The sequence below is a fragment of the Mustela nigripes genome, chromosome 2, assembly GCF_022355385.1.
Source record: "Mustela nigripes isolate SB6536 chromosome 2, MUSNIG.SB6536, whole genome shotgun sequence".
In the NCBI taxonomy this organism is placed as follows: domain Eukaryota; kingdom Metazoa; phylum Chordata; class Mammalia; order Carnivora; family Mustelidae; genus Mustela; species Mustela nigripes.
This window is the reverse complement of record NC_081558.1, coordinates 23605719-23631742: the sequence shown is the minus strand read 5'-3', so window position 1 is coordinate 23631742 and position 26024 is coordinate 23605719. Positions and strand designations below refer to the sequence as shown.

The following is a 26024-nucleotide window of genomic DNA, read 5'->3' as shown; positions in this document are numbered from 1 at the left end:
GAGGATCTCGAGCAAACTCCCCATAGAGCACAGCCCGACGCGGGGCTCTATCTCACGACCCTGAGATCATGACCTGAGCCAAGGTCAAGAGTTGGACACTTACCCGACTGAGCCACTGAGTGGCTTCAACCCCCTAGCAATGTTAATCACTGCCATGGATAGGCTGGAGGGCCCAGAACGAGCTGTTACCACCAGAACTATTCTGCTCACATATCACAAGCATTGTCTTACAGTCCCTGAAAAATGCAAATGTCCAGATGAGGTCGGGGTGAGGAGCTGAACCAGAAGAATGAAAATGCACCTGCTCTCGATGAGACTCTCCCCCTGTGCTGCTCTCAGCTGCCAACAACCAGGCCTTAGAGTTACTAACATTTCCACAAAACCTCCACCCCCCAGCTGGCTGGGCTCCCACTGATTCACCCAACAGTAAAGCCCATTTGTGGGGAAATTTCCAAACAACATTTTAGACTTAGATTTTAAGAGCTTCACTTTTAAATAAGAATTAAGACACACAACAGCCTGAGGGGACTTCGGCACAAAAAAGAAAGACAAAAGCTGACCAAAATAAATAAATAAATAATAATAATAATAAATAAATAAATGACTTGGGATTAGCAGCTGGCACAGCAAGGAAAAGAAAGTATGATAACTTTTAACATCAGTCAACATATTCACAGAGACCAAAGACCAAAGCCCACCTTATATCCTTAGAATAAGAACAGGCTGCTGTAGAAAGGAACTGTTGGAAATTGAAGATAAAAGCATCAAAATCAACACATACGTTGAAGAACAGAGATAACTTAGAAAAAGAAGATCTTCTGGAAAACAAAATAAAAACACTTGGGAAAACAACAGGGGAAAATTTCCTAGCGCTGAGGTTTACGCATTTCTAATTCAAGAGTCAGTAAAATGCCCAGCATAATTAATGAGGAAGATTCACAGCATCAAGGAATCTCAGGACCCTAGAGACAGAACATACATTCTGAAAGCTTCTGGGCTGGAGGCAAACCTGATCATAACAAAGGGTCTGGAATTAGGCATCAGACTTTTTAACAAGTTAACACAGGAAGGCGGGAGACAAGGAGCCATGCTTTCCCAATTCTGAGAGGAAATGATCTCCAGCCCCGAATGAGTTCTCTACCCAGCCCAGGAATCGTTACGTGTAAGGGCAGAGTCGAGGCATTTCCAGAGCTATGAGGACTGCAAACATTTTTACCTCCCTTTTCCGGAAAATGAGCTGAGAAGATAAGCACAATGAGGACCGAAGTCAGGGAAAAGGAAGGCGTGGGTCTGGGAGAAAGAAAGGGGACGATGACTAGAGGAACGTGGAGAGGAGACCTTGGAGCCCAGCAGCAGGGGGACCAACCGTCCGGCTGGGCACAGGACGGCCACGGGTGCTGGAAGTGAGGTCTTTGCAAATACCAGAGACCTCTACAGCAAGGTCTCTGCTTCCTAGCAGTCATAACAGGCATCTGAGATGGTTGGTGAGATACATGGGAAAAGAAAAAAATACCTAGAGAGAAGGAAAACAAAGCAAATGAAAAGAGGCCGGGAATTTTCGGTCCAGGGAAAAGAAACCATGAAAAAGAAAAACTCACAGTAACATCCTATTTAACACAGTGGCGGATATACACAGATAGTCCTAATGACGTCATCGCTGTCTAATTAACACAAAGCCATGGGATAGGTGTGCAGCTGTAGAACATGGACAAGGCAAGATGGGCTGATATAAAAAGTCCAAAGTGCCACGTATTCAAGGAAGTAAGCAAGTGACGTTTGAAATTCAACAAAACCCAGCAAACTCCACTTGCTAACGAAAAATACAGCTACCAAGAGAGGCGGAAGTTTTTGCCCCTGGGAAGTGGGATGAGAGCAGGGGGTGGTGGTGGGTCAGGGGCCTCCTTTTATCTTTGTAAACTTTTTAAAAAATACGATTTAATTTTTAAAATCTGTATTCGTAGATGACTTTGCTATAAAACCAAGTTAATTAGAAAGTGAGGCCTTAAGGGGAATAAATAATCAGCAGATTCAAGCTCCTGGAGCCAGACTCAGGCTTCAGCCCATGTCTCTCGTGTGCATTCTTCTCTGTGCCCAGATAAAAATGGAATGCCCAAACGCTCTGGAAGGTGGTTGGAAGAATGCAGGGAGAAGTCCACTCTTGCTCCCTGAATTAGGTTCTGAATCTTTGAGCTTTGTCTGACTCTCTGTAGCACAGCTGGGTCCAGACAGTGAGTCTCAGACACACTGTGACCTTAGGACCCATAGGCCCCCCACTCTGGGGAACCAGGCTGGCAGAAGATGTGTGGAGGCACCTGTGCAGGGTCCATTCGCAGAAGTCCTTCTGCAAATGCTCTGGGATGCCATGGCTAAGATGCAAGGAATTGCCAGACTCTTGCTAGCTAACAATCACGCGGCAAATCCTATCTGATCTTCGTACGTGACTGAGGACATATTTTTGAAAGAGGGAAACTGATTCCACGAACAGCACCTGTGATCTTCTCTGGATGGAAGGGTTTCCAAATAAATCAAGTAAGATTGCTGAAAGACAGCTGCCTTCGCCAATTCCACCAGGCTAAAGTGTATCCTACGGTGGTGAGCAGTTTCCATTTTTGTTACAGCCCAGGCAGGTGCAAGGGTGAGCCACAGGGCTGTGTGGTGGGGAAGCCAGTGCACGCCCTTGAAGCTTCTGCCCCAGGTCCCAGGGGCACTCAAACCAGCCTCGGCATTGTGCCCTTTCCTTTAGAGGTCAAGGACATCCATTGGAAACCGCATAGTTAGAATTCTACCAAGATCCTATTAGCAGGGAGAAATTATTACCTTAATAAAACTTAATCTTGTAACGTCCCACAAACCATTAAATATTACGGGTTACCTTCTCTTGTCACAAAAGACAATGAAAACAATATGGGGTGTTGTGTGGGGAGCAGTGATCTATATTGAAAAATCCAAATGTCATCAAGACTTTATTTACTGCTCACCCACATAATCCCGGCATTATAAAAACGACGAACAATGAATGGAGTGGGGGGAAACAGACGGACAAAACCCAAGTCTTAAAGCTCCATCCCTGTGCCAATAAGTAGTTTGAAAACGGTGTCCGTCAGGATCCATATGTTTTCTGCATGTATAAGAATACTCTCACACAGGGGGCTTACTTCATAACTGAGATTCTTTTTCATTTAATTCAGTCATATTAGATTATGGGGCTGATTATGATCATATCCACAAATCAGTATTTTAACAGAGTTTCCATGGAAACACTATATGCCCCTGTTTTTTAACTTTTTGGACAAGGCTTTGCCTGTTTAACAACTTGAACAAGTTTGACGAGGGCAACATGTTTTGTTTAAGTTTCATTAACTGGGGCCAATATTTCCTAATTGCATTACCAGGAGAAACATTCACGGCATTACTCGTACCATGGAGAACCTCCCCTCGTCCAGCGTTTGAATTGCTTTAATCACGGGAGAACAGGAAACATACCAGGATTGCCTTGTCTTATCAAGTTTTAAATGTGTTAACTGGTTTTAAATCTATGAAATAATCTCCCTTATTAAATGACAAAGTTAGTCTTGCTAAGGGGATCGTCATTTACGGCTATATCCATTTGTTTCTCAAAATGCAAACCTACAGGTACCTTTGGCTCCCTGCTAGAGAGGTGAACTCATGGGGTGTAAACGCAGACCCTTTTCTGCATAAGGATTTTGGGAAATATTCCACACGCCCCCACAAATCCTCCCTCTCCCCCACCCCCACAATGGTGGAAAAAAAAATAATCAAGCTTAGAATAAATGCAAAAATGATGTCCAGGAAATAAGAACTTCTCATAAAACAACTCATTTCCTTTCTTTTTATTTATTTTTGTTGTTGTTGTTGTCTTTTTAAGCATTAACACCCACATGACCAGAGATATTTACTCGCAACGGTCCACAGTTTGGAAATGGCCTGCATGAATGTTTTTGAAAATCCTGCACTATACAGACATGGGGGGAAGGGGACTCCGCGGGCTGAAGTCAGAGTTCACCATGACAGCATATAAAACATATGGCCCGAAGCTCCGTGAGATGTCTGAGTCTGAAATGCTGGTGAGGCTTAATAAAATATCAGCAAGGAATAGTTTAATTTTACAGCATTAGGCACCGAGGCAGTAATTTGAGTGGGGCGAGCTGTATTTCAATACATCAAAGTATACTAGACTACGGGGAAGCCGAATATATTTTTAAGAGACATACATTCTCTACTCAGAATTACTTGACTCAAAAACTTTGCTTTCTGAAGGAGGGTAAGTAGAAAACAGTTATGCTCTCCCCAGAGCTACCGGTCTTACTTTTTTCAACTCCTTAGATCTCAAAAGCTAGCTGATCTGTCTCCAGGCTGATGCCTTTTGCTCCCGGAGTGTGGTTTCAGATGGAATAGAAACCCGCACGGTGAGTGTGGGGTTCCTTCCTGACCACGGGTGTCCGGCCGTCCTGCGGGAGGGCCGTTGGGCTGGTCCCATCCTCCCTGTCTTCTGCCCTCTTGCTGGGCTGCTTATCCCAGTCCGAGCATCCTCTCCTGGGCACCAGGACCTAGAATTTCTCAGTGTGAAACTAGGCAGTTCCAGGGCAGATGTTCTGTCCTGAGTCTGGCTGTTCTCAAAGCGAGCATGGCCAAGGGGCTTTGTTCGCGTGGCTGTCCACACACTCAGTTGGGTAGAGGGGAAGGAGCAGGTCTGCCAACGGCCATGCTTCTCCGGCTACCGGTCTCCAGATCAAAGGGAGCTCTCCCCTTCCTGCGCAGCCACGAAGGGAGGGTGGGCTTGCGGGGGCAGCTTCTGGGCAGGGGAACAGCCATGACAAATATGTCCGAGATCTGACTGATAGCAGCGTGCTGGGGATGGACCAGATTAGTGCTAACTCCATGCACCAAGTGCCCTGCTTTCTTCACTGCTGGCCCAGAGATGTCTTTCCTGCCCGCAGCCCTGGCAGACAGGCGGCAGGCTCTCCCCTTCTCTTGGTGGCCCTCAGCCTTGAGAAGTAGCAGGCACCGGGGACCTCCAGGGGAGTAAATCTTCCCAGGCGGGGTGGATGCATTCTTTCCACCCAGCCTGTTTTGTGGGGGCTATCTCTTTTGGGGGTCCTTCTTTGGCTTCTCCCCTGATCAAGGGAGAGGTAAAGGACACAGGACTTGAAAGGCTTTGAAATCAGGCAGCCGGGGGTTCAAGTCCCAGCTCAGCTCCTTAGAAACTGATTTCTGGAAAGTGACCTGCTCTTCCCAAGACTCGAGTTTGACCTTCCCACCCGGAGGGAGATGGCCATTCCATTCTGCTGCCTCTCAGGCACGTGTGGAATGGGTTTGCCACAACCCCACACTGTAAGTAACAGCTCAGCATGTGAGGAACACGTACTATTTCGTAACATTTGCAAACTCACAGTCCTTCCACCTCCTCCAGGAAGCATTCTGAGGATGGCAAGATGCATCTCTCTAGTTATGGGGAGGTGGGGAGCTGGCACAGGACCCGCCTGTGAGGTGACAGCACCTCCCAAAGGACTTTACACGGCAGTTCTCTGATCCCGCCCCCAACGCCAGGCAGCAGCATTCTTGCAGAGGGCTGTGTGTCCGAGACAGAGATTTTCAATAGTAACAAAACACTCACAGTGGAAGATGGGGGTATGGCAGCTCCACAACGGGCTCCATCACCTGTTTTCCAGCATCTGCTTGCTGGAATCCCCCTCCCCACCTCTGTGCTGTAGCCACACTGGTTTCTGGGAGCTCCGCAGGCACCATGCCATCTCTCTGGTCTCTCAGCCTCTTCCTGGATTGTCTTTCCCAGGAATGGCCCTTGTCCCTTCCTTTCTCTGCAGTAAACTCTGGTCCATTCTTCACACTGCAGCTTAGTTACAACAACCCTAGGGTGACTGCCAATGGTTCCCATCAGATTCCCTGACTGTCATCTAGGACAGCACCACGCACTTCCTCTTCTTAGCACTTTGCTGGGCTGTGTTTTTGCTGAGGGTTGTGTGGCTGTATCATGTGTGTCTATCCCCTCATGAGATGAAAGGGGCCATGTGGATTACAGGTCCACTGAGTTTTCTATGTATTATTTCCATGCTCAAAACATCCCCCGATGCAGAGCTGAAAAGGTAAGGAGCACTCAACAGATGATGGCTCCTTAAGAAAGAAAGAATACACAACGGAATCTACAGCAGACTTTCAGAGATGCAATGAGATGGCGATCAAGAATGAGAGGCCCTCCAATACACCCTGTTCTTCTCTAAGAGCGTTTTCACCTTTAGGAGACATTTAAAGCATCAAATAAGAGCAGAAATTCTAGTCTCGAAGGGGTAAGCCTTACCCATTCTCAAGACTGCCTTGGTCGATTCAATCATCTGACCTCTGGGTCACACCCAGCAGTGACACACTGCTGCATTTCCAAATGCCTTTCTGGTAGGAGCAAATTGAGGCCACGGATAGAAACTTATAGACATCAGCGGTAGTAGCGGAGAGCAGTATGCTGAGTTTATTTTCTTCTTGGCCCTCATTACAATCACAAATGAAATGTTGACAACACATGAAGGAGCCTGCTTGTCGAACACAAATGTTTCCACTCCTATCAACCTCGAAACTCCATGAGTCGTACTTCCTGATGAAAGCGGACCAGCTCTGGGGAGCTGATGACATGCTTTCTCTAATTATGCAAGGATGGGGAAAGGGGCCTCCTACCAGGGATGTGCAGGCTAGAGGAAAGAGTCGTGGGGAAACCTTGAAGAAGCAACAGCACAAGCACATAGTAGGTGGCCCAATGGGCTTCTCAGATGAAGCGAAATGAACAGAACATGACTCTTGCACCAGAATGGGCAGCTGCCATTATTGATGAGGATGGAAGCTGTGTCCATGCCAACACAGGACCTTTATCTTGCAAACGAAAGTCCCATGTGAAGGTGGGGTTACATGACACCAACAGCCAACTTTCTTTTGTCTGGGCAACTATTTGGATGACAATCAGATGGGTTGAGCATGAATTCACTTAGATAGAACTGATTCTGCCAGATAACACCTATATGCACCTGCTTTATAGTCCCAAAAGATGGTGAACTCTGTCACATGGGCAAAATGCTCCCTTGCTTTAACTTGCTCATTTTTGTTCCTGATTAGTATTAAGTACATGCAGCCTAGGTGCTTAGCTGACACAAGCCGTATGGATAGAATGATGGAGAAGATCCTAGCTCATGCATATTGCCATGTGCAAAGACAGGTTTTTGTTTTGTTTTCTGCTCAGACTCTACATAAAAATATTATTTAACTCACCCTGCAAACCTACCCATTGGGTTCCTTTGTACAGATGACAAAACTGAAGATCAGAAAGGTTAAATAATGTCTTTAAGTTCTCAGAGCCAGTAAATGTTGGAGGCAGCCTTTGAACTTAGATGGGTTCAGCCCATTTTCCATGCTTTTAACAGGGACACTGTTCTCGAATGAAATGGTGGGACAGAGGAAGTCTGGAATAATGAAAAGGAATTCTCAGCTCTCTTGGATCTGTAATTGGTGGGTTACAATGTAAGTCCTGCCCGAGACAGTTTTGTTTTCTACGACTTTTCCAAGCTACATGTATCAAACAGCTCACATAGAGCAAATATGAAGGAGGAAAAGGCAAAGCATAGATTCACTAGTGCATCACAAGGCACACATACTAAACTGTAACTTGAAAATATGAAAACACATCGTCATCTATTACAGAAACCGGACCATCATGTTATCATAGAAGCACAAATGCAAATATATATTCACCACGAAGAGCTGCACAAAACACTCAATTTATGTGTAACATGAGTCAACAATCAACCATGAATGTAAATTTGATTCCAGTTTCTATTCCTGGGGCAAAGACCAAAGCAGCCAATCAAAAGATCTAAGTAAAACAGTGTGTCAGTGTGAGGCCTTGGCCAAGCTTCCTAAGCTGCCATATTTCTCGATCTTTTTGTTTCATTGTTAGCTTTATATCAACCAACATCTGTCTATGTTTATTCCAGCCGGCACATGAGCTCACTAATTACCTCTAATCATACTTATCTCCAACGCATCTTTATCTTTACATACATTTTCTATGCAGGGAAACCAAGTGCTGGAAGGCTGAGGTTGGGAAGACACTGGGATATGAAGTCTGTACTTCCTCTAACCTTGACAATGCAGAGTGGGTGGATTAAACAAACCAACCAACAAACAAACAAAAAACAAACCCCATAAAAACAAATAAAAGACAAACAAACAGAAAAACAAATAAAAAACCAAAAACCAATCTAGATCTGTCTCCTCTACTAGCCAAAGGATTTCTGAGACTTGGCTCCTGGAGAGCCGGGCAGTGTTAGTGTCCAACAAAGTCATGTGCAATCTTCTCATGGGTAGCAGATTCAAGGTGATGAGATGATCCGCATTGACTCTGATATAATAAATAAAGATTGCTAAGAAGCACTCAGCAAACATATACGTTCTTGGAAGGCCAAGGGCCAGTGTTCTATGTCTTTTCTAGTTCCCACAGCACCTAGTTCAGACTTGGGCTCCATAGACAAGTGGGGACTGGGAAGCAGTCACATACACTTAGGCCATTGAATTTCTTAGTTTTAGAGAGGTTGAAGGCACACATTTCCTATCCGCTACTCCACTAATTTTATCAGATATCTTGAGGCCATGTCAAGGGAGTTTAAATTCTCTAGATAGTCATATAAACTGAATGACCCTAGGTAGCCCTAGGTAGGAATTTTTACTTTACCAAAAAGGCAAGACAGAATGAGGAGAGGTACATCTCCTTCCCACCTTCTCATTACAGAAATCCTATGACAGCCTTGATTTTCCACTAAGTGGCTCAAAAGGAAACTGTGTTTCTATCTTCTGAGTTAGGGAGAGCAACCAGATAATTAAATTTGTAGCTTCCTGTCAGAATGGACTGTATGAAAAAATAACTTAAGACATGAAATACATAGAACTGTAAGTTCCCTGAATATTGTCCTTAATGTGGGGACTCACGATGCACATATTTGCAATAAATAGGCTGAACACCTTAGGCAAGTTACTTTAACTTTTCTGGGCTTCAGATCTGTCATTCATGTATTCCTTCAACATTCAACATTTATTCAATGGCTGTTCTACATGGTATTACGGAAACCATGAGAAGAAATAAAAGAAACCATCTTAAGCTTATAGGCTAGAGAGCTGTTGTCAGCTTTAAGTGAGATAATGTAAATAAAGGGTAGAGGCAGAGATTGCTAATATTCTAGGACTCCATTCTTCCAAGGCACACAGTCAGACTACATTTCCCAGCTTCCCTTGCTGTTAGATATGGTCATGTGATTTCATCTTGGCCAATGGAATGTAAGCCCAGTGATAAGTAACATTTCCATCTTTTTCCATCTACAGCTGATGGAGAGGATACTATGAACTAGGAGGAAAGGGGCAAGATGGAGGGACCCTGAACAACTAGATGAAGACTGGCCCCCTGTCAACCTCAACTAGACTGTGATAAGAGCAAAAAATTGGAAATTTGCTCATTATAGTAGCGACATTAAGGATTTGTATCTAACCCATACAAATCCTCAGCAACATCTGGCCCATCGTAAGCACTAAATACATAATACTACAGCCACTGGAAAATATATTCCTAGCTCACTCACTGTATGTTTTATAAGACCAAAGAGAAAAAGAAAAAAAAAAAAAACAAAAGAAACAAGGAAGGAAGGAAAAAATATTGAGGACTTTTAAATAGCTCTGTATAAACTTTATGCTGGAGTGCCATTTGGTCATCTACAACCCTGGGGAAATATTTCCAAATGCCAAATTTCCTCCACCACCAAATGAAATTTCTGCATGGATTTACGATGCCAAGGTCTTTCTCTGAGCTATACTGGGCAGCAGCTGTCACTTGGCCTGGCGTCCCCCGCGTCCGATCACTACAGCACCTGCTTTGGATGGGGGCCCGCTGGTAGGGATGGGGGAGTCATTTACCACGATTTTACCAACGCAGTTATTAAAACTGGGAGAAATATTCCACGCGGTATGAGGTCTGTTCACATGTGGCGATCACTTGGCAGAGAAAGACGTGTGTCACTTTGGGGACTAATCCTCATGGAGTGAGACAGCGGGAACTCCAGGACACCATACGGACACATAAAACTCAGCTCGTTACTCAGAAGCCGTCATCTCCAATATTCCAGGAAAGGAAATGCCCCTCTTTCTATTTAACAGAAGTTAACTCTTCTCCTCCTTTGTATTTTTGAAATTACAGCTATAACGTTTGTTGTAGTAGGTCGAATATGCAGAGATGTAAACAAAAGAAGTTACTTTCGGGGCATCTGGGTGGCTCAGTGGGTTAAACCGCTGCCTTTCAGCTTAGGTCATGATCTCAGGGTCCTGGGATTGAGCCCTGCCTTGGGCTCTCTGCTCAGCAGGGAGCCTGCTTCCTCCTCTCTCTCTCTCTCTCTGTCTGCCTGTCTGCCTACTTGTGATCTCTCTCAAATAAATAAATAAAATCTTAAAGAAAAAAAAAAAAGAAGTCACTTTTCCTCTCTTCTTAAATTAACCCTGTCTTCTGGGCAATCAGTATTTTTGGTGTCTGCCCTTCCCCACTTCTTCCATCTTCAGACCAACCAACACACATTTTTAGAGTTAACCCTTCCAGCTCTGCACCTCTGACTTTTTAATTTTTCTTTTTTTTTGGCAGTATAAATAAGATTACACAATGTATATTTCTATTCAAATTGCTTTATCTAACCTAACAATTTATTATGAATGCCCTCCCAGGTGAGTGTATTTAACTCTTTTTTTTTTTTTTTAAATAGTTGCATTTACCTGCGTATTACCTGCTAACACACATTTGCTGGATTTCAAAACATCGTCACTTTTAAATGTTAATAATTGTTGACGATTTTTTTGAGGAAGGTGAAATGTTAAAGAGACCCATTTATATTAGGAAATGTTTTGACTTAAGCAAGCTCCTGCATGAGACACTGGGCTCTTGACCAGGTCTCTGTGCTAGGAGCCTTCACAGCAGAGCCTTCTCTCCTCTACAGCGCCTTGGCCTGACCTGACATTTGGCATCTCTGTTTCCCTCCTGCATGCACAGTTGTCTTGCCACTTCTCAGATCTGGCTCACCAAGGGAAGGAGAGAGAGAAGGCGCCGCAGGCATTAGCAAACTGCCTTTGTTCTCTGGGCTGAGGTCAGATGGAATAAATCAATTAGCCTCCACAACCAAGTCCTTCCACATCCAGGAGGTGTCTCCCCCAGGCGTGCACTGCCCATCTTTTCATCGCCTGTTAGAGTCAGCAGGAGCAAAACAGAACCAAAAAGCCCCTTTGGGTAGTAAGGCTCGTCTCCTAGGAAACCCTCAGCTGTGTGGGTTCTCTGCGTGTTCCCAGGTTATCCATGTTTTAGGTGAGAACAGCCAGTCCAGACTCTTTGGAGCTAATAGGAGATGTCAGTTGTGATCATTTGCTCGGTCAGAACTGGGCTGTGCACTTAACATACAGCCCTTGATCCTTCTTGGGTCGTATGAGGTAGCTACTATCTGCATTCTACGGAGGAGGAAGCTGAGGCTTAGAGAGAGCCTGTGGTTTGCCCAAGGTCACCCAGCTTCTGAGTATATGTGGCAGGAAAGTGGGCTTCCTCAGTTAGCCTCACGACCTGGCTCTACCTGCAGGTGTCATAACTGTCTACAGTTTCTCTGTCCTGGCCTCCTGCACTCAGCCATGCTGTCAATGGATTCATCTTTCCCAGGCCTCTGGAGTCCATGATACTGGGACCTTGGGTGGATCCTGCAACTACTGCTCTGCTGCAACCCAAAGAGACAGTCTTTGCCTAAGGTCCCATAAAGTCTATAAGACTCTTTCAAGTCCACTCAAGCATTCTAATGAGAATGACAAGGTTTTAGGCTTTAAGAATACCCCAAGATCCTCCTTTCCAACCCTCTCCGTTTGTAGATGAGGAGATAGGCTGGTGGGTAGGTCTCAATTCTGATGGGGTGACCAGTGGTGGTGGAGGAGAATGACCGCGGTGGCTAGGGAATGGGATGGAGCAAGGCTTGCCAGCTATGGCCTGTGGACTGACCCAGTCCTCCATCTGTTTTTATAAATAAAGTTTTATTGGCGCACAGGCCCCTCCATTGTTTATGGATTGACTACGGCTGGCTCTGCACTACAACATCAGGGTTGAGCAGCTGTGACAGAAACCATATGGCCCTTGGAGTCTAAAATATGCACCATCTGGCCCTTTACACAAAAATGTTTGCCAACCCCATGGAAAGACAGAGACTCACAGGTTGGCATACATTGTTGATAACTTTCTAGTTCTTAGAGCGAGGGTCAGGTTCATAGGTGTTTGCTATATATGATGCATGAATGACCGAAGGCTATGAATGGGTTATCACTGGTCATGTATCACCAAGGAATGATTTTGATTAAGTTCTGTGCACTGGCAGAGAGAGAGAAAGGAGGGGAGGGAGAAAGGAAGGAGTCATTTAGCTGATATAAAGACCTAAATGGCCTTCTGTCACCTATACCAGCCTTTTCTCCACGGTATCACCAGTACTCAAAGAATGCTGGAGAAGAGGACAAAATGTAGAAGACTGGGTAAAGCAGATTTTTCAGAAAGGGGGCAGGATGGGTTCTGTGAGGTTGGAAGGGGCATGGCCAAAGGACATAAGGGATTCCAAAGAGCAGGCTCTGAAGGAGAGTCACCATCCAGTTCTTCAGCTTCATTCATAAGGGTCTGGTACCACCCGAGTGGCATGAGTGAGGGGCCGGGTGTCCCAGGCTTTTGCCAGGATCTTGCTCCTACCTGTCGAGTCAAGGCTGCCCTTCAAATGCTAGCAGCACGGGAGTCATGGGCGGCATTCTCATGGGTAACTGTGAACATTTATGAAGACAATCCTGGACCGTGGCATGTATGGCTTGCTTTAATTTAATCCTGGTTAACAATCCCGTGAAGCAAAAAAAATACCACCATCTACGTGTTAGACACGGGCTAGGAGGATCCTAGGGAGTGAGCTGCTCACCCGGAGACATCAAGCTGGTGACTGGTGAAACTGAATTCAAATCCAGGCCCATCTGACTCCAAATCCCACACTCCCCTGCTCCACTGCACTGCCCCTTCCCAAGGGATGCCCCTTCCCAAGCTGCCTCAATAAAATCCAGGTTTTTGCCTTCCTTGGGGTGGCCCTGGGTCCAGGAGCATAGGGACATTTCAAGGCACAGCTTCGGGCACTGACAACCCACCACAGCAGACGACGGGGGATTTGCACATTCAAAGAAATGCTCCAGTCCCTGCTAGAAACGTCCCCAGCAGCTTTAATTAGGCAACAGTTGCAGTCCATCGATGCCTGATGCTCACGGGGCAGGTTTACTGTTTTATATGTGGAAAACGAGGAAAGGGTCGGAACGTCCCCATCAGGGAAACGATGAAAGACTGAGAAGCATTTCCAAAGTCACGTGAACCCAAAGGTCAATGCGGGGCGGTGGGGGGGGGCAGGTGGGAAGGCAGGGGGTAAGCAAAGAAGCAGCTGAGAAGTATTTGTGGCATTGGTGAGAAGAGCCTGCAATGTCCACTGAAGGAAACCATGACTATGAATTTCAGGGCATCAAGACCCTGTCAACACAGCTAATCCCTACAGATGCTGACTGAATGCGCCTTCGATGACCAAACAAGTGCCCTGTGCAAACCGTGTCAGCCTCCAGCAGGCCAATTTGTCCTCACATTACACACTCTGCTGGCCCTGTTGCTAGACACCCTGATTGAGAATCTACGGCAAGTGTCCCCCAGCCCGGCGAGGGCTAACACAGCATGGTTAATAAGTCAACAGAATTCAGAAACCACCACCGGATTAGGAAGGCAGGTTTTTTTGGTTTTTTTTTTGGGTGCCCTGGACTCCAAGCAGATTAAATAATCAGAAAGGCCGAGCCATCGGGGTCACGTTTGAATGCTACAGCTGTTCACGGAGGTTTGACAAACATTCTTTCTGGGGCTCGTCGTCTGAATGGGAAAGGCCAGGATGATCCTGGGGAGGCTGACACTTTAAGAAAGAAGAGGGGACACTGTCAAAAGGCCCTCTTATGGAAAACAATCCCAGCCAGATGGAGACAGGGGCGGGATTGCTTACATACGTGGTCCCTGAAAGCGACAACAGCGTTCAGCGTGACAGCAAAGCTTGTGCTGGAATGACAAGCTGGGCTCTGAGCTCGCCATGCCCTCCGCGTGTGGATCTGCAGATTAAGAGAGGTGGGCTACGCCTTCCATGAGAAAGCCTGTGGAGACTCAGCCATGAAAGGTGAGCCATGATTAGTCCCATCACGCCTTAGAAAAGTTCTCTGTCCCTGAGAGGAATTGGGGGGGGGGTACAGAATGGGGTCCCCTCAACAAGGTATCTGTGGGAAACTTAACCGTGAGGTTTTCTTTCTCTAAAGACCAAACATATTAAAAATGTCTCTAGTGGGGGTATTTATGTTTGTGCCATGTTGGGTCAGAAGAAGGGTGTGGGGACAAATGTCCCCAGCCACGATGGGATACGCAGTTGGCATGTCATGGGCCATTTCATAGAAAATCCAGAGCTTCAAGTTGGAGTTCATATATCATCCCGTTGGTCAGGCCGGGGGAGTGGAACTCAAGGAAGAATGAGCAAACTGGCCCCAGGTTACAAAGACAAAGCCTGCCATTAATAGATTAGTGGATTCTGTGGAAAACTAGTTCTCTGGTTAAGATTTGATTTCGTGCAGATAACTGATGCTTGAGACCCACAGCCAGGAAGGTGCACTGGCTCTGAAAGCCGTCCTTTAGGTTATTTGCAAAATTATAGAAAGGAAAACAAGGACTTTGCTCCTTTGTATTTTGGAACGAGGAAGGGGACTGTGATGTTCCGCATCCCTTGAGCTAAACTAAACAGAGCAGAATCTTCAGAAGGCTCTCCAGGTATCTTCTCTGTTGCCTTCAGTGCCATTTCCCATCCGTAGAGAATTAAACGGTCTAGGGCATTGGATGGCCACCTTATAATTTCCTTCATTAAGACCAAAACTGCACAAACAACCTCTTTCGAGCGCTTTCTTCATGAGTAGATAACTATCTTGAGTTTTAATTATTATTGCACGGCCTTGTGAATTCTTCTACTAATTTCACAAAATGTTCTTGACAGATATTTGCCATATTTTGAAATTCAAATCCCAGGGGAAAAAAAGCAGGAGGTCATGTAGCTACTCCCAAGAATGATCTAGAAGTATCTTAAAAAAAAAAAAAAAATAGGTTAACTCAGCGTCCTCTCTGAGCCCTGCCAGGAGGCTCCTGTTGACGCTGGAGACCCTCTTTGTAATTTCTGCATGGGCAAGTTGTCCTGGGCGAGGATGTCCTCTGCAGCATTGCTTGTAGTGAAAGAAAATGGCAGCAACTCAAACGTCCATCAGTAAGGGGGCTAAATATTAAATCTGGCATGGTGTGACCAGGGAGTGGCCTCTAGTATTTAAAAGGAATAAATGAATTCTCTCTGGATCTAGGTGGATAGATCAGTTTGAGTGAACAGAATTCATGGCAAAATGAGACATGCTAGTGACTATATATGTGTGTCGAGTTTTAAAAGCCACTACATGAAACATTATGTACTCTGCTTGTGTGTGTAAAAGTTTGACGAGGAGTAAAGCACAGCCTGAAAGAATCCTGACAGACTCTGGAAGCTGAATGGGTTCAAATCAGGATTCTACTATTCACCACCTATACGACCTTGGACTAGTGGTTTAGCTTCTCTGTGCCTCAGTTCCCTCACCTTTATAATGCAGACATAATGGAACCAGATTTACAAGGTTATGAGGATTAAATTAATATACATAATATATTATAACAATATATATAATTATAATAAATGTATTAACTGCTATTATAATATATAATAAATAGTGATATATAATTATATATTTTAAATATATATTACAATATATAATACAGTAATAGTATATCATTATAAATAATATATAATTATATATATATTAATTAGTTACATATATATAAGTAATATAACATTATGATGCCCTTATAATGGTGCCTGGTTCAAAACCCTTGCTACATGACTATCTGCTATTGCTGTTATTATTATTATTTTTTAAGATTTTATTTATTTATTTGACAGAGAGAGAGCATGAGTAGGCAGAGAGGCAGGCAGAGAGAGGGGGGAAGCAGGCTCCCTGCTGAGCAGAGAGCTGGAGGTGGGGCTCAATCCCAGGACCCTGAGATCATGACCTGAGCTGAAGGCAGAGGCTTAACCCACTGAGCCACCCAGGCGTCCCTATTGCTGTTATTAAGCATTGTTGTTGCTTTTTTCTAATAGGCCTAGAGGGATAGGTCAGTAATGGTAGGGGGGAGGGGGCTTCGTATTGGAAAACATAACTTGGGAGCTAATCAAAGGGATTGCAACTGTATCAGGAATGCTTCGTTTCCTTGAGTTAAAAGAAAAAAAGATGAAAAATATGCCAACCTATGAATGACTGACAGAACTGTGTTATGGGAATACGGGTGTTTATTACATGTTTTTCTGCGCTTTTAAAAATCTTTTTTTCTTTTCTTGCCTTTTAAAAATCTCTTGAATAAAAAGGGAGACGGTCACTATTCACAGAATTATCAAACCTGCGAAGATGCACGTCAACTCGCCCAATCCGTTCTCTGCTTGACAGGGAGCCTGTTTCCCACTTCCCCCTGCCCCTGCCTGCCTCTCTGCCTACTTGTGATCTCTCTCTGTCAAATAAATTAAAAAAAAAAAAAATCTTTAAACCTGCCCAATGCAAGATGGCAACCATTAGCACCATGTAGCGAATTTAAATTTAAAATTAATTAAAATTAAATGCAAATACAAATTCAGTTCTTTGGTTGCAGTAGTCACATTTCAAGAGCTCAGTCGCCACACGCAGCTAACGACTGCCATCCTGGACAGCAGATGAAATCATTTCCATCCCCACAGCAGGTTCTACTGGACAGCACTGATCTGGAGCTTCCTTTTCCAGAAATGTGACTCTCCGATGGGCCTATCATTTTTCCAAACCCCTGGCCTCAAATAACTCTGCCGCACCCTACAACAGGCAAGGCCCCCCCCCCCCACCAAGATATTTTTCATCTTTCTCTGTGTTATTGACCCCATGGGGATGTACCCTGGCCAGCCCGACTTTCCTAAGGATGGGAATGAAAGAAGCTCTCCTACAGGTTGTAGAAGGTGTTCTCTGTCCCAGAGTCACCTTACTTGTGATTTTAAAGGGGAACACATAGGCAGACACCGCTTACAAACTGGCTTCATATCTCCGTTCCTTTTTGTCGGTCGTAGGTGAACTGCTTCTGCTTTGGGGCGCGTTGGCCCTGCTCCGGCTGGCAGGCAGCTGCCCAGAGAAGTGCCGCTGCCACTCCTCCTCACGATCCGTAGACTGCAGCCGGCAGGGGCTGGCTGAGGTCCCTCAGGATTTGCCTCCGCAGACTCAAACGCTGCTCTTGCAAGACAACCAGATAGGCCAGCTTCCTGCATTTGCGTTTAGGTCGGTGCCACAGCTCACGACCCTGAACTTGGGCAACAATTCCCTTTCGCATCTGGCCGCCGGGGTTTTCCATGGACTCCAGCACTTGCAAGTCTTGAACCTGACCCAGAACTCCCTGCATTTTCTGGAAAGCAGGCTTTTCCACTCCCTCCCACAGCTGAGGGAGCTTGATTTGTCATCAAACGACATCAGGCACCTTCCCACATCCCCCAGGAAGCCTTGGCAGAACCTGACCGTATTTGCAGTTCAACAAAACCAGCTTCAGCACCTTGATCGAGCACTCCTGGAATCCATGCCCAGAGTGAGGCTTTTGCTTCTCAAGGACAACCTCTGGAAATGCAATTGCCACTTGCTCAGTCTTAAACTCTGGCTGGAGAAATTTATCTATAAAGGTCAGTCACGTCCATTTGGAACCCTCCATCTGTGTGTTACCAGCCTAGGATGAACCTCATCTCTTGTCAGCATTAGAAGGGACGTTGAGGAGTGTGCGAGGGACCCGTGTAAGCTTTTCCACACTGAGGTCATTTCAGGGGATGGCAAGAGAGGCAGTGAGTCACTAGAGGGTGTTTAAATTCATAATTCATCTACAAATACGGTTCACAGAGACGACTTTCCACTTAGTGATTAACCACATTATTTATCTGAGAGTCGCAGGCCCTTAAGAAGGAGGGAAATTCACTCCTTGAATAATTGCTTGGCTCCAAAGGGACACAAAATTCTAACGTTCGGGTGTGATCCAGCATGGTCTCTCTCCTTGGGATTTCTCCCCCTGTGTATGCTTCTACCAATTTGATAGCTACAAATCTTCCCTGAGATTATCCCTTCTGCTTTAGTCAATACCACTGTTACTGAAATTGGCTGCACTCTCTAAAGTTGCTTACTATTTCTTTAATCAGATGATAAAAATCAAAGCAAAAGAATCTAGAGTATTAAAGATGAGGGTTCTGGAAATCACCCAGGAGTCACCAAACTACAACCCAAGAACCCAATCCAGCCCATTTCCTGTTTTTGCAAATATTTATCAGAACACATTTACGCTGACTTATATCATGTATTGTCACCAGGGCAAAGCTGAATGAATGGTTGTGTATGGTAAAGCTTAAAATATTAACTACTTGGCTCTTTATAGAAAAGTCTTCCAACCCCTTCTAACTCAATGCTAGTCTATAACCAATGGGAAATGGAAGCCCAGAGATGATCAGTGACTTCCTCAGGATGGCAGAATAGAAGCACAGACAAGAACAGAATGACTGTTGGATCTGGGCCCCACATTCTTTCCTGTACATCAAAGTGCTTCTTTCCTCTTAATTTTCAAGCATCATTCATTCATTCCTGTGCTTGAATGCCGCTTATGAGCCAGGTGCTTTACTAGACAACGAGAAAAGGTGAACAAGAAAATCTCTACCAACATGAAGGCGACACTCTGGTAGCAGAAAATGGCATTAAATAAGATAGCCAATCGATACCCAAGTTCGGACAGTGCTTGGTGCTAAGGGTACGAGGAGGCAGAGTGAGGGGAGAGACAGCGGTGGGACGGGAGTTCGGTTTCAGATAGGAAGGGCAGGGAAGACTTCTCCGAGGAGATAACATGGTGAGCAGCCCCTGAACAATGCGGAGAAATGAGCCGTGAGATAATGGGGGGAAAGGACAGAAATTGCAAAGGGCCTGACCGGCGACTAAGCTTGGCTTGACTGAGGGACAGAAAGAGGCACGCGAAGGGGTGAGAAGAAAAGGGACAGAACGAGCAGGCAGAGAGGAGGCAGCACAAGTCCACATAGGCACGTGCAGAGCAGGGGGAGTCATTCGGGTCTTATCTTAGATGAAATGGAAATCTCTTGAAGAATTTTAGTCCAGGGAGCACGATCTAATTACATTTCAGAAGGTGACTCTGGCGACTCGAGGGAGAGCAGACGATAGGCTGCAGGAGAAGCAGCAAGGGGATAAGGGGAGAAACGGATCTCAGTCACCCAGGGAAGAGAAAATGGCAGCTCAGATCAGGGTCATGAGAAATGATCATCTTTGTGGATGTATCTGGAATACTGAGCAAATAGCAATTGTGAATGGCTTGGAATGGGAAATGAAGGAAAAAAGAAAAGAGTCTATCATGGGAAACTTGATTTATTTGGTCCTGCAAGGATTAACCACATAAAGAGTGATGTCAGGAGCTGAGCAGCGGCGGACTGGGAGGCGGGGTCTTGGTCCTGCATTCTCTGGCAAGTGGGCAAGTGCATGGGGGAGATGGTAAATCGAGAGTTGAATCTGGGACAAGTCAAGTTTGGGGTGCCCTTTCCTTTTCCAAGGGGTGCTGCTGAGTTGCTGGCTGTATGTTTGAGCCTGTAACTCGGGAAGATCTCAGAGCTAACGACATGAATTAGGGAGTCATTAGAGACTGGACGGTTGCACAGTTACACAGAAGGAAGGGGAAGAGAGCACAATGTGAGCTCAGATATTCAATATATTTTTAAAAGATTTTATTTATTTATTTGACACACAGACAGAGATCACAAGTAGGCAGAGAGGCAGGCAGATGGGGTGGAGAAGCAGGCTCCCCGCTGAACAGAGAACCCGATGCAGGACTCAATCCTAGGACCCTGAGATCACGACCTGAGCTGAAGGCAGGAGCTTAACCCACTGAGCCACCCAGGGGCTCCAGATACTCAATATTGAGTTAAGAGTCCCTCTCAACAAAATAATAGCAAATAGCCTATCCCTAGCCAACTAATCTTCAAGCTGACCTACAAAGGGGGTGCATAGACTGTGGCAAAAATCATTCTTGTAGGGCATTGCCAATAAAACTTTTCCCACCTAGAGGTGGAGTGGGTTTAGCTATTGTGTTCTGACTAAATGCTAAGCATAAGTCAAACCATTGCAGAAAGAGCTTTCACAGAGGAACATTTCTTTACAAAAGACCGTTTCCAGGTCCAGGACACTAGAAGCAACATGAGCTAGAAGATAGGAAATCGTTCCCCTACTCTGCCACAAACTCACTGGTGACCTTCAGACAAATTAATGCTTCCTCCTACCACCCAGCTCTCAGCGTCCCAGGTGGAAGGTGACAGGGTGAAGCTAGAGAGATCCGAGGCCCATTCTGGTTCTCAGACTCCCTGAGGAATAATATATACCGCCTAAGACAAAAATAGGAATTGGTCAAGACCTTGTTCTTTTAAAGGATCCATAAATACAAATAGTAACAGCATTAGCCAAGACAGGCTGGCTGATATGACACCCGTGTCGGTGATGGGCACAATAAAAATGTCTGGTGCTCACTCGTGTTAGACCCAAGGGAAACCGAGGATTAGGGCTGGGTCCCACGCAGTCGTTCAAGGACATAAGCCCCTTCCAGCTTCTGATGCTGCCCCTTTACCACATGGCCTCTAAGGTCACCACCAAGTGGGCACAGATCACATGGAGGATGAAGCAAAGGGGATTTTGTGGTCTGAAAGTGGCATTCCTCGGTTCTGTGGGCCACAGCTCCGTCTACAACCTGACTACAGAGAGTGGGGAAATTTTGCCTTCCTGTGGGCCCAACAGCCAAAACACATGCTCTGATGAATACCCACTAAATGACTCCTTTACAAAAGCATGCATAGAGATTTTGTGATAAGTATTGCTCTCTCTCCATCCAAGAGTAAACAAATCCTCTTCATGTCAAAGCTGACGTTTAGCTAGTCCTTGTGCTGAGTACCTGACCTGCTTCACCTAGCTGAACCTCAGGGTGATCTCGGGAGATGATTTTTCATTATCACCCCCCTCTCCAACTTTCCAGTAAGGAAGCAGAGGCCAAGGATGGTCAAGTATCTTGCTTAGGGTAGCACAGCTAAGTAAGAGACTCAAGATTTGAATCCGGTTTCTACCAAGATGCTGGTAAAGAGCTACCAGTGGCCAGATGGGGAATAACGAGGTCTCGACAAGTTGGGACTTCTTTCATTATCAGCTTCCATGGTTCTAGAAGGGAGGGGGACCCACAAGCTGGGGTCATGGCTGAGGAGATGGTGGTGCAAGGCTGAGAGGTGAATCCTGAGGTGAATCCACAGGTGGTCTAGGAGCTCTTGGCGGCTACAGCCTCTGACTTCCAGCTGTGCCCCAGGCTCTAGTCTGTTTACTTCGCCGGCACTGTGGGTCCCAAGGCCACGTCTCCCACCCTAATACTGATCAGCAGGAGGCTTGAAACTGGAGAAGATAGTGCTTAAGCCTGGAGTGATTGGGTGAACCAGCCCAATCTAGGAATGAGTCAATGGCAGAAATGCTGGTCCCATAGCACACAGCCTTTCTTCCCCTTGGGGGAGTCTCTGTGTTCTCTGGCCATGTTGAATATCGTCACTTCTTCTCAAAGCCCCACACTCCATTTCAGTTTCTCTGGTCTTCTGCCTTACAACAGGTTCCTGGGCAGACGCATGAAATGGTCCCTGAGGAAGGGATCCTTAGTCTCAGCCTAGCCTGACGACACCTAGGGCCACCCCACATCTCTGGCCTCCCGCATGTCAGCTCAGGAAAGGAGAGAACTCCTCAGTTACGTTTTTGCTTTTGAGTTGGAGCTTTTGCCTTAAGGAAATCATTGAAGAAACTAGAAGGGGCCTAAGTGATTCTAGCAGTAGGTGATTCAGTTCCAAGCAGTGGTGACAAAAAGGTGTAGGTTAAATATCACCAAGCCACTAATCCTGGTGGGACCTGGACCATGATAATGAAGGTACTACAAAGTGGCCCCATCTAGTCAGAGGACCTCAGCTTAGGAGGCTCAGATGATAGACAGAAGGCATTCCACAAACTGAAAAGCTGTGCAAAGGAAGGTGATAGTAACTGCTGTGACCATCTCCCCCATGGGCCTTTCTGGTATAATTTCATAATCCACCTGTGGTGTGGACAAAGGCCTCCAATCTGACTTGGCTAAAAGAAGTTCCAGGCTTCACAGTCCTCCTGGAGAAGGAGTTCATGGCCACCAGGGGAGCTGAGCCACAGGTCATGCAGGCCGGGTTCTGCCCAGTCAAAGGGCTACACTGAGGGTCCTTGTGTTAACTCTGCTGACCTCAAGACGCTCCAGGGGGGAGGAGGAAAGGAGAAGAAGGGCAGAGAGGCAGTGAGCACAGTGGGAAAACTGGGATCAAGGGGATGGGTTGGGTTTGAGTGCTGATCTGCCCACTAATGACCTACCTGGGTGACCCTGGACAATAATTACCCATTAGAGCAGAGCTGTGAGGACTTATCAAACAGCGCTCTGTAAACTCTCAAGTCAGATACAAACACAGTGTTTTTATGGCCAAAAAAAATGTAGTCAGAGAAGTTAATTTGCCTGAGATAGTAAACCAGTGGTCCTATGTGGCCAGAACAAAATCTGTTAGTTCAGTGTTCTTTCTAGAAAACAACTACTAAGCACCCAAATCCACCCTTGAACAGCACAAGTCTACACACCTGAGGAAATCAATCACCTTACAGACAGTGGAAACTACTCCAATAACGTGTTGGAAAGTTCGGAGCTCAAATTACTGAACGTTCCAAGGCCTGAGGAGACATGTTAATTGTACTTAATCCCACAAACTAAACTAGTATTACCGTCAAAGATACACACACACTCAAAAGGCCACTGACCTCCCCACCTGGCATCACCCAAGAATGTTGGTAGACACACAGGGTCCTGGTGATCAGGGCACAACATCACAACAGAGGACATCTTCCATACTTATTTGCTTTTGTTTTTTAAAGGGGGAGTAACAGACAGTGTCATCTGTGCGTCACCAGACCCCTGGAAGGGAGAGGATCTCCTGAAGATCCCTCATGAGCTCTACCAGCCCTGTCCTTTCCCTTCTCCGGACGTAGGCTCCTCCAGGGGGCAGCAGCTGGGTTCTGCCCACCGGCCTGTTCCCGCGTCTCCCGAGAGCCACAGTTTGGGGGAGCGAGACCCCTCAGAGTGTGAGCTCAAACCCAAGCCGAGGCCGGCCAGCCTGCGTCACGCGGTGGCCACCGTCATCATCACAGGGGTTGTGTGCGGGATCGTATGTCTCATGATGTTGGCTGCAGCCATCTACGGCTGCACCTATGCGGCCCTCACAGCCCAGTACCACGGGGGACGCTTGGCTCAGACCAACGAGCCTGGGAAGATGGAAGGAAAAGAGCTGTGCGCCGGCTCACCAGCCTGAGAACCTCCGTCTCCGAAAGAAAGCACCATCTCCTGCCAGAGAACGAGTCTGAGGAGGGCTGATGCTAAGATCTCATCTTGCTTTTCTCAAAAGAAAAAAAGAAAAAAAAAAAAAAAAAAGACCTGTCCGCGTAAATATTCCCCAGGGGAAAAAAATTATATTGTGATTTTAAAAATACCGCATTTGAAATAGAGATGACACTTGTGCTCTGAGTCTGAGAAGTCACTGCAATAACTCTATGTGCGGGAAGGCAGGACGGGGTAGGGGGGAGGGGAGATCCCCCTCTCAGGTACTCTCCCCCGCATTAAGCTGCTTTAAAAGAACAGCAGAAACACAAACACACGTGCTAGTCGGCATTCCTGGGAGCTTTATGGTCTTTTGGAAAAGTGCCCAATTTTGAGTGCCTGGGAAGAAGCTGGCAATCTTACCCGAGGGGCATTGAATGCCTCTATAATTCAAATTCACGTGAGATTGGTGATACTTTTAGATGTTGTGTATGTTATATATTTAATGGGAGAGTCTGTTGGTTGGGAATGGCAAAGCTTGCCACAAGAGTCAGATTATATTTAATTTTCTAAATCAGAAAACCATTTGGGGCTTTCTAGGCCACAGAGGAAGAGGAGGGTTCCATGTCTGGATAATGGGACTCAGGCCCAGGGTCTGGGGAAGTTTTCTGATGCAAGGGTAAATAACATATAAACAAACACAAAGAGGACGGGGAGTTGGAATCCGGGGCACATGTTCTGAAAGGCTGTATCCACCGGGCTATTGGAACCTTCCATTTATAACTCTTACAGCAGGAATGAATTTAGGTTGGGCTGAGAGCAAGATAATGGCTTGTGTGTATCTCTATCTACACACACAGGGCACGGAGTGCACAGACTTGTACAGCCGCACCCACACATAAACATACTGGGAGCAATCAGTTTACCCACTAATGAAATGCAGCCGTGGGCACGGTGGAAGCCGGCGCTGTTGACCACCACCCAGACTGTCTACTCAACACTCCGGGAGAGGAAGTAGGAAGGAAGTCTGCAGAGAGTGGAAATTATCAAGAGACTCAGGATAGGTGGCAGCAGGCATCCTGAACATTATTTAGGTTGAGGTTTAAAAAAAAAAAAAAAAATCAGGTGTGGCTTGCTTTTCTCCACAGGCGCAGTCCTGAAGAGTTGCATGAGAAGTGAATTTTTGTAAATTAAATCATCATTTTAATGCAGTAGGGGAGCTCGCTATTTAAAGGAGCCTTTCATGGAATCTTTCTGTAATGGCAATAATTGGCTCCAGATTTCTGCATTTTGTAAATGTGCATTTTCTCATGCTAGGTTTTCTTAAAATGTCATCTACCTGCTCTCTTTCATGATGCCCTGTCTCATACTTAGAGTCACCTGTTAGTATTAAAATCGTTTCACAGAGAGGAGTTAAGGACACGTCAAAAGCAAAGAATGGCAAATATAGGGTCAGCAGTCCCTCCAGAGGCCTTGACAGACATCGCTAATCAATCCCAGCACTCCTCCCAGCTGAGCCCTGATGCAACACAGATGCCTTCTTAAGACAGCACTATAGGCAACCAGAACGAATCAATTGGAATCGGTTCAAAGGATAAAACACATTTGCCATTCAGGGTGCTGGCTCTACATTCACTCCTTCAGGCCATGTAAAAATCAGTTTGGATCCTAAATTAGTAGTCCATTCCCTAACCTGGAATGCAAATGGGAGGTCCCCACAAGCAGCATTTTCTCCCTGTCGGATGAAGCCAGAGCCTCAGCCAATAATATAAAGAGGCTGTGGGAAACACTGAGGAACTCACCATAGCCTACCCCACGGGACACACACAGATGTGCCCCTAAATATCAGACAGGCCATCTACACCTGTCCACAGGGCCTCACATCTAGTGTGGGCACTGCACACTGCAAGCTAAAGATAGCAATTTTGCTACATGGTTTGGGGGGTGGGGGGTGGAATGGGCAGTATCAACACTGTTGTTCGTTTTTTTCTGAATGTTAAAATAAACTTCGATACGTTGAGGAGTAGATTGAAAAAATTAGCATGTTTTCAGATCAAGCCCAGACCCCAGAGAATATAGTCCCAAGCACTGGTGCCTCCTTTCTGCTCTGTGTTGGGTGGCTCTTCTGTAAGTATGGCTGAACATCCAGTCTCAGGACAGAATGGCTGCTTTCCAGGTGGGGGAAAAAAAAAAATCATTCTTTCCTTTGCCCCAGACTGGAAGTCCTTGGGCAAGAAGGCAACATGACAAAGGAAATTTAGAAGATCTTTTTATATGTCATCCCCATGTCCTCAATTCACCAAATGTTTCTAGATCTCATGTTAGGTACCAGGCATGGTGAGAGGTGTTCCCGTGAGCGTTTGTCATGTAATCC

At 45.9% G+C, this 26024-nt stretch overlaps 2 protein-coding genes across 2 annotated transcripts in view; one reads left to right on the top strand and one right to left on the bottom strand.

Annotated features, from left to right (window-relative positions):
- LRTM1 (leucine rich repeats and transmembrane domains 1) overlaps positions 1–23645 on the top strand; it is a 31912-nt gene extending 8267 nt beyond the window's left edge. The window contains exons 2-4 of the mRNA XM_059392589.1: positions 14230–14288; positions 17310–17906; positions 23212–23645. Of these exons, the coding sequence (XP_059248572.1) occupies positions 14230–14288; positions 17310–17906; positions 23212–23645 (1090 nt within the window). The remainder of the gene's footprint in view (positions 1–14229; positions 14289–17309; positions 17907–23211) is intronic.
- Positions 1–26024, bottom strand: part of CACNA2D3 (calcium voltage-gated channel auxiliary subunit alpha2delta 3) — an 858873-nt gene that overhangs the window by 120240 nt on the left and 712609 nt on the right. The window lies entirely within an intron of this gene.